The sequence below is a fragment of the Physeter macrocephalus genome, chromosome 4 (genome assembly GCF_002837175.3).
Source record: "Physeter macrocephalus isolate SW-GA chromosome 4, ASM283717v5, whole genome shotgun sequence".
Lineage (NCBI taxonomy): Eukaryota > Metazoa > Chordata > Mammalia > Artiodactyla > Physeteridae > Physeter > Physeter macrocephalus.
In genome coordinates this window covers 82767391-82780240 of record NC_041217.1, presented here as the reverse complement: position 1 = coordinate 82780240, position 12850 = coordinate 82767391, and the positions used below count along the sequence as shown (strand labels likewise).

The window sequence follows — 12850 nt, the reverse complement described above, 5'->3', positions numbered from 1 at the left end:
GCTCTAAGTTCCTAAAAGGCATTCCTCACCTGTAATGGAAAAAGATTTCCTTATCATGATTGGCTGTTTCAATAAATCCAAAATTATCCTTCAAAGTTGCCACATAACCCAAGAGCCTCTTGGAGTTGGAATTACGACCTAAGAGTCGCACACAAGTTGCAATCTGCTGTCCAGGCCTCTGTTTGTCACTAATACTAAATTCAACCTGTGAATAATAATGATGCTCATTAATATTATGTCATTTCACGCCAAGTAGAAATGACAACTCCCCCAGACCTTGCTTTCCACTCTAAATATCCTTTTTATAAATACTCTGCTGGAACAGATATTCACCAGAACTATCACTTCTACTTCTCATTCCACTTTCCACAAGGATCAAGCTTTGCTCTACAGTGTGTATTCCTTATAGATTCTTAATTTCTCTAAAGGCGGTCAACTGGAAAACCAGACACACTAAGTATGACAAAAATGAACAGCAATATAAAAACCTTTGGCGTGATTTTATTCTGATAATGCTTCAGTGACTGTTTTAACTTTCTTACCAATATTATTAATTTTATATAAGGTAATTGCTTTTGACATATCTAATGCTTAAATACTAACTCCTCAAAAAGCTTTAACAAAAAGCTTGCTAGACCCTGTTCTTATTGAATAAGCTGCTTTTAAATAGGAAGATGTTTATATATTAAACTTGTAAGCACAAACAAATGTTAGCAAAACTTGATAAAATTTAAAGAAACCATTTTTCAGGATTTATGATACAGATGATAACCTTTAACCCTCCCCCCTCTCTCAAATAAGCAGAATTATCTTGCCTTGTCTCCTATCTGAGGAGAATTGGATCCTTCCACATCCTTGGCTTGAAAAGCAATAGTCAATTTCACCCCACAATCATCATAAGCAATAACACCATCCTCAGCCTCCTAAAGAAATAGTCAAAAAACAATTAAAAGAATCAAGAACAACCACCAAAGAAACAATATAAGCACAACTGCAATTATTACAGACTCTTGAGCCAAAGAACTGGTACAGCTGTAGAAATTTCCTATCTAGGGTTCTCTAAAATACGTATTTTTCGTATGAATAATAGATGGTCTTGCATTTTAACCAAGGGCTGACTCAGTCTGCCTAATTTGGTCTTAAAGTCTTAACCTAATTTTAATGTTGTGGAGGGAGCACTTACTGACAACATGCCTATTCTATAGTTTTTCACGGCCAAACAGAAATCACCCCACCCCAAAAAAGAAGCCCAATCTTCCTGTCAAACTAATTAGTGCTTTATAAAGAAACCCTGAATTTTTCTCATCAGTACCTCTATTCAGTGAGGAATATCCTTTCCTCATTTATCTCCACCTATTAAATGTCAATGCCTTACTGAAACCATCCCAGATCCTGCCAGTTTAGAATTAATTTTTGCCAAAGCTCTCTCATTGACCTTTTCTAGCAGCATTTAACATTGTTTGAATCACCTGTTTCTATACAATTCTTGTTACTTACTTAAGAGCAGAGGTCATCTTATGGATAGCTTCATATTTACGGATTTAGTGGATTTTTCAATAAGTGGAGTTCAAATGTGTGAACTAAGTCTACCAAAACTTCAAAGTTTTAAATTGCTTGGATGACAAGTACTATCATTTTAGATGAGCGATGCTAAACTGGGGATGATTAGGGGACATTTGGCAGATTCTGGAGACATGTCTGGCTGTTGTACATGGGAAGAAGAGATATTGGGGCTTCCCTGGTGGCGCAGTGATTGAGAGTCCGCTTGCCGACGCAGGCAACATGGGTTTGTGCCCCGGTCCGGGAAGATCCCACATGCCGCGGAGCGGCTGGGCCCATGAACCATGGCCGCTGAGCCCGCGCATCTGGAGCCTGTGCTCCGCAACGGGAGAGGCCACAACAGTGAGAGGCCCGCGTACCGCAAAAAAAAAAAAAAAAAAAAAAAAAAGAGATATTGACCTCTAGTGGGCCAGGGATGCTGCTAAACATCCCCAAATGCAAAGAACAGCTCCCCACCTCCTCCCACCCAAATTATCATCCAGCTCAAAATGTTAATATTGATGAGATTAAAAACCTTGCTTTAGATTAGTTCACTGTTAATGTTACAGGGAATTCTGAAAGAGACAATACTCCATTATTGTGTGGACAGTGGTTGCCTTTAAGCAGAAGAGGAATAAAGAACTGCAAAAATCATTTTAATTAAAACTTACCTTTTCTTTGCCTTTATTTGGGCTAGTGGTTTTAGGATTGGAAAAAGTGGCTTCTTTTTCTACGGTGCCCAGAAAACGATGATCTGAATGGGAGTGGAACGAAACCGTGCCCTTGGGAAGTTTTTTAATCCTAATAGCATGATTTCTTTGGGCAGAGAGCATATCCTACAAATGATAAACAAAAGTAACTTTAAAACCAAAAAAGGAAGGATCAAGAAAACCTCCCATACTTTTCTCAAAAACTACTCACAGGAACCACAGTAAACTCTACTTCATCTGCAATATGGAGCTGGTTCCCATCCAGAATTTCACTGAAGTGGAAGAACATACGAGCATCACGATCCACACACTTGATGAAACCAAAACCATCTCTCATGGCAGCAATTACACCCTGAAACCAAAACAATACTTTCACTGGCTGTGAAGATTGTCAAGACAACAACATTCAAGTTTGGAAGTATCATCAAATTAAATTCATTAGGAATTCTCTGTATTAAATAGCCAAAGTTTGTACCCACATTTTAATTTTTCCACTTAAATACAAACTCACTGATTTCAATAAAGTAAATTAATCTCTAAGTAATTGCCTGAGACTCCCCAGATGCTACTTCTTGGCCAATACGCACTAGAAAAATTATCATTTTTGAAGTAAATGCATACAACATTCCATTTAATTTTCAATTCTGTGAAAAATATTGTTTTACAAGAAGAGGAAACTGAGGTTGAAAGAGGTTAAGCAATTTGCCCAAAGCACACAGTAAGTGGCAAAAACCAGGATTCCAAATAATGCCCAAGCTTTATGACACTGTAACTTCCAGAAATTAAAAATCTACAGAACAATACTCCAAATACCTCAGGAGTCAACTAAAGGCAACTCTCTAATCTCTACCTCAAAAATTTGTGACTTTAGGCACAGGAGGACTTTTAAGATTTAGGTCTGAAAACTAAAATATATAAAGTTCCATCCTCATGTTTTTTTCCTTCATACTAAATTATCAGCTCTGTAAGGGAATTATATCCAGAGTAACTGGCACGTGGCAAGTACTCAAATACTTAATAAAATACAATTATCAACCCACCAATGACTTACATATTGCATATTTACATATTAGAAATGATTATTCTATAATCAGTTTTGAATATAGCCTAAACAATACTCTGACATTTAATCCTTGCTATATCCTGATGGTAAGCAAGCTATTCAACAATGTACTACATAGTGTAAAGCAAAACACATCTAAAAAACTAAACATGCATTAAAGTTTAAAGCACATTGCAAATGTCAAACAAGATCAGTTCTCCTAACAGTTAAAAAGTTTGAAGAAACTTAAATTTTCACTGAATGTATCCAGTTCTACTGACAACACTGAGATATACTGTAGATGTTATGACTCCAAACAGAAGCAAATGTAAATTACATTTGATAAAGTTAATTCACGGAACTTGTAAAATATGTTTCGGCAACAATTCTGGCATATATCATTTCCAGACATATATTCGCTAAAAAGAATTTGCAAAGTCCTGCTGTAAAAACGAAAGAAACAAAACCTACTTTGTTTAACCTAGTGTTTACTAAACATTTTATGTAACAGTCTGGAAAGATCTACCTTCTACAATGATGAACTTAAATCTTCTCAGTCTTCATATTTAAGGGCCAGAGAATCACTGACTCTCAAAAGACCTTAGAAATCATCCTCTCCAGATTTTAATTCTAAAATTTTCTCACATCTATTTCAAGGTAACTGGCATAGCTAAGTGTCAAACCCAGATTGACTCAAGTGTCTGTGTTCTCAATCACCTTAATAAGGTAAATGCCCAATACTGTCAAAACCCAAAGAATTTTCAATACCATATTACAAACTTGACTATAACATTGCCCTGCTGCCTCCAAGATTGGGTACGTATCTAATAATATCCGACACTTACCATTTCTCTGGCTTCATTAGTGAACTGAAATGTATTTGATAGAACTTCTATGTTGGTTGCTCGTTCTAATTTGTCACGACGGTCTGTTGAAATATTAAACCTAACATGGTCGCCTTCCAGCAGGGTCACCTTGGATTTCGTATCTTTGTCTCCAAAGGGAAGTTCTTTAGGAATCACAAAATCAACTTTGATGCGTCCTGGCAATGGGTCATTCTGATGAAAAGGAAAAACTATTTTAGCTGGAGATTTCTCACCCTTCTAGTTCTAAGTCAAACAAGAAGAACACACAGCAAACCCATGTTATTTATAACAGACAGCTCCCTAAAGGAAAAAAAGGTGTTGATAACGTAAGTCCAATTTGAAAGGTTTGTGATCTATGGTCACATGACACAACCATATAATCATGATACTGCAGTTAAGATCCTGCACTCTGATACTGAAAGATTTTATTTAAGGAAAAGAATTTCAGTCTTTTATGTTCTACATTTCCTTAGCAATGACACCACTGATCTCATCTCTTCACCCCACCCCACCCCCACCCACCAAAAACAGGAAAAAAAAACCAAACTGGGATGCACGCACGCACACATGAACTGTTTTCTTCCCAATCTAACCAGCATTTTTTTTGCCCCCTTCTCCGTATCACCCAGTTAAAAAAAAAAACCAAAGAAAAACATATTCATGGATGTACCGATGGTTTCTCATTTAGTTTAATTACACACATTAAATACTTAATTGCTCCACTGTCACAAAATTACAATTGAAAGTAATGAAACTTCTGTATACTATACCGTATTATTCTATTACTGATGAGGCATGACTCTTCTGAAAAAAACACTATTTACCTGGTTTTTACTGGGTACTTTTGGGATAACTTTGGTTACAGTTCCTTCAAAATGTTCAATGCTGATATCTTCAAAAATGACTGTTCCTTGAGGCAATAGTCTGACATCTGTTGCAACTTCTTTACCCTAAATCAGAAGGGAGTGGAGAGGGCGAGGGGAACCATGTCACTTTAAGTGCTCCTAAAATTTTAACTCACTACTTATCTTAAAAGAAGGCCAAAGATCAAGTTATTCAACTATCTTACATTTCTGTCCTTGATTGTGAATTCCACGTCATCTCCAGGCTGCAAGGTTTCTAAGTCACCCTTAAATTCACTATAGTGAAAGAATATCTCCTTTACAATATCACCTCTTTCAATAAAGCCAAACGCATCCTAAAGCCAAACAAATATGAAGAAACAGCAGGAATATTATGTACTATTCAGTGCACATATTTATTATTAAAATTTACAATCAATAAGCCTTTTCATGCAATTATACTCCAGTGGAAACAATATTACTTGGTAAAGTCTAATATTAATATCATCAGTGAAATGGCCCATTTTAAAGAACGTAATTAGTAACCAAGGAATTTTAAGAGATTACTTCTGACGTTAACAATTAAATATTTTTAAAGGAAATATAAAGAGGAAAAACAAAAAGCTTGGGTTTGAAAGACTTAAAGCGGTCAAAGAAAAAAACTAAAGTTTCTCAAATCTGATCGACACTTACCTTCATGGCACAAACTACTCCCTGATAGCGAGCTTGTTTCTTTTTCAACAGCATAATATTACGAGCACTTCCAGCACCAGTACTAGAAAAGAATCGGGTGGGGACGATGGGGACCAAAGAGGGGTGAAAAATGCATTGGCTTGGTTAGACATGATGAGTTTAGAGAAACAATAAACTAGTTTTCTGAGACCTCAAGAATTCTGTATCATCACTAATATAAGGTTTTATAATACATAATCCTTTTCATATGGCTTCATATGCAAAGGACTTTTGTGCAAACTCCCTAGCCTTTTAAATTGGGCACACATATGTCATCGTTTCTCTCTCAGACTGCTGAAATAAGGCCACAAATTGGTTGCAACCAGATGGGGAATGCTAAAGTTTTAGAAAGACCATTACGTGAACAAACACGGACTAGGTATTATGTACTGCAAACAAAGGTACAGGGGATAAAGAGATTAATAAGAGATGGTCCTGTTTGCAATGAATACTGAATTTAGTAGCTATCCCATCAATTATTTCTGATTAAACAGTCAAAAAAGAAACATGAGTTAAGTGCAGTGATTATAGGAGATATTTGCTATGCTTTAGAAAAGTGACGTTCAGGGCTTCCCTGGTGGCCCAGTGATTAAGAATCCGCCTGCCAATGCAGGGGACAGGGGTTCGAGCCCTGGTCCGGGAAGATCCCACATGCCATGGAGCAACTAAGCCCGGGTGCCACAACTACTGAAGCCCGTGAGCCTAGAGCCCGTGCTCTGCAACGAGAAGCCACCGCAATGAGAAGCCTGCCACTGCAACGAAGACCCAACACAGCCATAAATAAATAAATAAATTTAATTAAAAAAAAAAAAAGTGACGTTCACCTCCATTGAAAACAGACATCACATGTTGCTGCAGCAGCAATGTAAATCAGATTTTGTTTTAAAGATGGCACATACAGTGTAAGATGCAACAGTATTTGTTGGTGTTGTTTATAACATCTGCAGACCAACTAATTACTTCCCTTAATTCTTCATGGACAAATTGTCACCCAATTGTGCTTTTTTTATTTCAAAAACTTAACAGACTAACAAAGACACTGGAAAAATCCTATTTGCTCTTGCAACTTACTACAGCGAAAAGGCTTTATTTAGAGCTAGATTGGGATTCAAACGTCAACTTAAAAGCTGGATGACTTTAGGCAAGTTACTTTATGAGAACATACCTCATTTTACAGATGAAGAAACCAGATGAGGCTGTTCTGAGGATTAACAACTGTACATAAAATATTTAGTACAAGTTCTTAGCACACTCAAGAACTTATTAAGATTAAATAAAGCCCTTTCACTGGCTCCCCATCCACCTCAAACTCAAGCCCTATTCCCAAGTTTCCTAACTTGACATTAAATTGAGGCCTCAGACTAGCACTACTAATATCAATCTACAACTCAATCCGATTCCTTCTAGTCTTACAAGAGGTAAGGTTCAAGGCTAATAATTCTGCACACTCTTGGGACTTTTCTTTCTGTACTGCCATTCAAAGTCCATTCCCAGCACTTTCTCCTGTTTTTAACTTCCTTCTGTACTTGTATGTGTTTCTCCAACTCCAAAATAAAAACAATCATCCCTGGGCTTTAACTACACTTTCCTTAACTGCTTATGCCAATGAATTCAACAGCTCTATCTCCTGTCCATAACTAGCTTGCTCAGATCTATATATGCAACTACATATTTAATATCTTCCCCCACAGACACCTCAAATTCAAAATGCCAAAATAAGCACAATTCTTCTCCCACCCTTAATACTTTCTGCTGTACCTCCTTAGTCCAGTTAATGGTATCATTACCTGCCCAGTAGCCCAAGCCAGAAAAATGGCATTTGGGACTCCCCTTCCCTTAGTTCTAATACACACCTCTATCTAAAAAGTTATAAAACTCGGTGATTTTATCTTCTCAATGTGACTTGACTTTTATACCCAAACACCCCTGGCCTGTCTATACTAGACCCTCATCTTTCATATTAATTCTCATAACTCTGCCTCTAGTCTATAGCATCCCTACTCTCCAAAAGCCTACCATTTCCACCACCTCCAACAACAGAAACCAATCACACTTCCCCATTTAAAATCCTTTAAAGACACCTGTGACTAATGAATAAAGTTCAAACTTCATCTTTCCATGATCCAGTCAACTCAATCAACTCCAACTTTTGGCCTCTTCCCCGAAATGATTCTTCCTCTATCCAGAATGTTTTTCTCATCTCCCTAGTGACTTCCTCATCTTAAAGCTTACCTCAAGCACTGCTGCTATGGCAAAACCTTCACTGATCTCTAGAATAGTTCCTCGAAAGTTCTGACCATGTTTTAATTATCCTCCCATCTCTGACACTCTGCATAGTGCCTGTCATAGACTTGACGCTCAAATGCTTAGCTGATGAATAAAAATTTAAAAGATCATGAAAATTATCCAGATTTACGAGTTAGGTTTTTGACTTGCTTCAAATTTCTTATTGTAAAAGGAAAAAAAAAAAAACCAAACAAACCACTTAGGTGGGAAAAAAGAACTTACTGTTTATTGTTATCAATTACAAAGTTTATTTTATCTCCAGTTTCCAGCTGAACATTCCCTTCAACATCTTCAGGGGTGTAAGTCAGATAAAACACTTCCTGTGAATTAATAAGGTATTGTTACTATACTAGCAGGATGCATGTTCAGTGTATACTGTGATTTACTTTGTTAAATACTTCTTAAACTGGCATTTAAAGCCAAATTTCTTAAAATTAAATGCCTTTTGACAAGTACATAGTTTATTCACATAAACACACTTCCCCTCCAAGGTGCTGATGACTTCTGCGAGTCCACAGCTGAGCAGCAATCCAACTTCAAAAAGCTTACACACGTGGAAGCATTTGCCCAGAGGCTGTAGTTACATTTCAAAAAAACAATTTTTATATAAGGCATTCCAAACAAAAAAGCTGAGTTAGTGCTTAAAAGGAACCAGAAAAAAGATCCCCTCCCACAACCCCCCAAAAAAGCGAGTAAAAGAAGCATTTTACCTTAATGTTCTAACTAAGGTCACACTTGGGCAAACTAAGACACTTGGAAGTCCTATGGATTTTTTTCTTTTTAGATTTTTTGATAATGCTGCACTCGAAGCCTCTTAAAAACCAAATTTTAAACTGATTTTTATCAACTGCAGCTTACGTTTTCTATTTTGAATTTTAAAGTACGCTTATAGATCACATGGTGGATCAGGCAAAGGTTTAAGAAAAATACACAAGTTTACCCCATTACGTTCGTAGCATACACTCCCTGTTGGACTCTGACCCGGGGCAGCTGGAGATTTACTCTCTAAGTTGTGAGGAACAGCGCACACAACCTACCAGTCAAAAAAAAAAAAATTTCCATTGCTAATCATTTCAGGAGCAGCACTGTGCAATATAAACTGAATTTTAATATCCTCTATACTATACAAAGGGATACATTTTAATATGATCCACAAGAGGATGTCATGCTGCCAAGTTTCAAACTTACAGTACATAAGCTGACTGTAAGTACAGACTTAGGGTTATATGTAAAAACCCAAATTGAGTCTTGACCAAATTTTTATTTCAGGTCAAGAAATGCCAGTGCTTCGATATAATTTTAAAATAGTAACTTTTATATACTATAGCTCTCTTGCGTGCAAACTGAGGAGACGGGGAGAATCTTCCTTTTCTAATGTGAAAGATATGCAAATGCAGGGCCCTAAGAAAACATAAAGCATCTAAGTCACTAACTTGTCCATTAATTCGTTCTTCAGGGAGGATTTCTTGTTTTATCTTCACCAGTTTAACAGCGATGGGTTTCCCAGTCCGCCGGTCAGATGATACTTCAAATTCAACATCATCTAAAACAAAGAGAGTGTTGTGTTTGTTGGACTAATTTTGGCAAAATGGTATCTCACTTTCAAGCTAAACTTAATGAGGCATTTGAGTTTCCTCAGACTGGTGATTCTTAAAGTGTGGTCCCTGGACCAGCAGCATCACCTGGAGTGTAGCAGAAATGCAAATTCCCAGGCCCTACTCCAGACCTACTCCAAAACAAATTCTGGGCATCACGTACAGCAATCTGCGTTTTAACAAGCCTTGTAGGTAATTCTGATACACACTGATGTTTCAGAACCACTGCTTTAGACTAAGCTAGCCATATCTTAGTTTTCATGGCACCTACACATACTACAAATGATGCAATGTAATGATGAGATTTGGCAAGCTTCCCCCCTCACCCCTCAAATCCCTCTATACCCTGAGTTTCTTCATCTGTAAAATGAGGATTAACCAAAATAACACTCTTGTACAGTTTAGAGTATTTGGTATGCCAAATATTCATGTAACTATATTGTTCTTTTTTCTCAAAGATATTTAAAAAAAACACACACTGAGACCTTGTAACTTCAGTCCTTTAATAAGCCACACATTTTCACATGTGAAAGTAATTTCTATGTTGTCAGTCAAAATGAATTTCCACATAGTCCAAGTGGTGACATTGTAAGAGTTATTTCTTTCAGGTACTACTCAAACTGGAGCTGGCAAAATAATTAAAACTAACATTATAAAGTTTAATATTTTCACTGGCTTAAAATCTAATATATAGCCAAACAGTCATTATTGGGGGAATAACAATTAAATGTGTTTATTTAAGTGTTTATTTAAAAAATATTCCAAGATATCTTTTAATCAATTACTCTTTCATCCCTCAAAAAGACTACTACCACAACAGAAATCAGGATTCTGCTAATTTATATAAACAAACTTCAGTAATTGGTACAATTAAAAGGCCAAAAGCATAACACTGTCATGAGTAAGTTGATATGCAAGATAAATTTGTGATTAGTTTTATAAAAAGGAGAACCAACAGATTACCTCCTACTTTTAAGTCCTGCAGGTTGCCATTATACTGTGAACAGTGGAAGAAAAGTCTAGCTTGACGTTCTGAACACTGAATAAATCCATAAGAGGTTAGCAGTTTTTCAATAACCCCAGTTTCACGCAGTGCTGCTGAAGTACCATTGGGGTACCCATTATGCCCATTGTTGTGGAGAAGATTTGGATCAAAGCTCATCTGTTTTAAAAAGAGAAAGAACTCAATACATATAGATCTGTATATTACCTACATAGCTTACTAATAAGTCTGATTAACAAATCACTGAATTTTTAACATAAAAAGGCAAAGAAAATAAAGGTAAAACAAATAAAGGGAAGATTATGTGTTCTTATTACTGAAATGTTAATTTAGCTAATAAAACATTTCAGAGGAAGTAATTCAAATTATTTTGGGGGAACTGCCCCAATTTATGGTAGAATTTTCACTTACCAAACAAATAGAATTTCTGGAGTTTAAATATTAAGATAAAGTAACTACATAAGTAAAAGTTGCCTTTATATTAACTTTAAATTACTAAAACAACAATATCAGAACAAAGGTAACTACTATTCAAGAGATGGAAACCCAAACTACCAGGACATTTCATTAAATTTATTAATACTTATTTTGAAATGTAAATAGAAACCTTGATGCTATTTAGTAAGCTGTGCATCTTGAAGACAATTATTTTAGTAGAGATTAAAACAATAAAAGAAACTTTCCATGCAATACTTATTTCAAACTAGAAAATACATGCACGCTCAGGTCCTTTCATGGAAGATGACTCAAAACAATGAGTTAGAAAGCAAGAGTTTTCTAAGAACTCCAAGACAACAAAAGCTCTTCAATCCTAAAAATCTTCAATCACTTCACAGGTACAATTAAATCTTTTCACCTGTTTCAGACACTGAACTCTCTAAATACTGTCATTTGTTTCTATGGTCAGATAAAGCAAAATAAAACATTCTTTAATGAACAGAAGGGCTATTTAAATGCAATGCACTGGGACCTATTTAATCATCAGATACTGTCTATCACATTGGATATTTCATTTTATTTAAGTGAAGCATGAAATAGGACAAAATCCCTAGGAAAAGTTAGGTCTATAATTGATTTACTATAGCAACATATCCACATCTTTACACCTAGTTTTAGACCCTTTCATTGAAAATTTGACTTAGAAGCATTTTCATTTGAGTTTGACGTTGGGCAAGTAAAAAAATTTTTCATCAGGAAAAAAAAGATGACTGAAATTCTAGAAAGATAAACCCAAGTTTTAAGTAGTTAAAACACCGGGTGGGATAGCCAAATCGTGCAAATCAAAGCCATCACATCTGTAGGTGGTTAAGTTCTAATTCATTCATGCTAGACACTCTTTAGTGTCAGATGTGTACTAACTCATGTAATTTTTACAAAAGCCCATGAGGAAGTAATATTGTCCCAATTTTACCAATGACGAAACAGACACTGAGATTAAATGACTTGCCAAAGTCAAATGACAGAGGAGTTGAACCAAGAAGGTCTACCTCTACAATACTGACTCGAAACTAGGGCTTCTCAAACTGAAGTTACCCAGTGATCTGGTTAAAATACAAAATCTGATTCAGCGGCAGGGGTTTGAGATTCTCCACTTCTAACAAGCTCCCAAGGTGATACCAATACTTCTGATTCTTGGACACACTTTGAGTAGCAAGGCCTACACTACTAAACTTACCTTTCAAGATTCAAGGTGAAGGAAATACTTAGGGAAGTTAGAAAGTGAGTATGCAGGGTATTTCAATCAAACTGAGTGGCCCTTCTTAGTCATGCTCTTAACACGAAGAAAAAAGCTGGGATGACTGCTTCCCTGACTTACAGATCTCTGATACGTGGGGGTCCTCTTTTGTTTTTTAGTCCCAGATGAGGTAGAAGATGAAGATAAAGGTAAAGAAAGTGAAGGAGGGGCTGTAGGAGGGGGATGAGGATCTGATGACACAGTAAAAACGTTCTCCATCTCAAACAGCTGTGATAACATAGCACACTGTTTACAACTATGATCAATAACAATTTAACACACATTTGACAGTCAACCTGTATATCTTTACATTTATCATTAAGCTACTTTAGCAAAATATAATTCATTTAATCAGATTTCTATCAACAAAATAAATTATAGCATTAACATTAAACGGTCAAACTGAAATGTACTTCTTAAAGCACTTACTTAACCCCTAATCCATAACATTTACAATTTTAAAAATGCCATAAGGACTCTGGCGGTTCCTACAGCAAGAC

The 12850-nt window shown here is 36.2% G+C and overlaps 1 protein-coding gene across 5 annotated transcripts in view; it reads right to left on the bottom strand.

Moving 5' to 3' along the window:
* CSDE1 (cold shock domain containing E1) overlaps positions 1 to 12850 on the bottom strand; it is a 36137-nt gene that overhangs the window by 8482 nt on the left and 14805 nt on the right. The window contains exons 3-15 of one of the 5 annotated variants that reach the window (XM_028488968.2): positions 12432 to 12578; positions 10576 to 10774; positions 9451 to 9560; positions 8958 to 9050; positions 8240 to 8337; positions 5693 to 5774; positions 5227 to 5355; positions 4982 to 5107; positions 4137 to 4349; positions 2461 to 2601; positions 2211 to 2375; positions 816 to 923; positions 30 to 205 (exon numbers count right to left, since the gene is read on the bottom strand). In XM_028488968.2, the coding sequence (XP_028344769.1) occupies positions 30 to 205; positions 816 to 923; positions 2211 to 2375; positions 2461 to 2601; positions 4137 to 4349; positions 4982 to 5107; positions 5227 to 5355; positions 5693 to 5774; positions 8240 to 8337; positions 8958 to 9050; positions 9451 to 9560; positions 10576 to 10774; positions 12432 to 12569 (1778 nt within the window). In that variant the 5' untranslated portion in view covers positions 12570 to 12578. Of the gene's footprint in view, positions 1 to 29; positions 206 to 815; positions 924 to 2210; positions 2376 to 2460; positions 2602 to 4136; positions 4350 to 4981; positions 5108 to 5226; positions 5356 to 5692; positions 5775 to 8239; positions 8338 to 8957; positions 9051 to 9450; positions 9561 to 10575; positions 10775 to 12290; positions 12408 to 12431; positions 12579 to 12850 lie in introns of those variants that run through there. The other 4 variants (XM_028488970.2, XM_028488969.2, XM_007120434.4 and 1 more) reach the window with 4 other exon arrangements.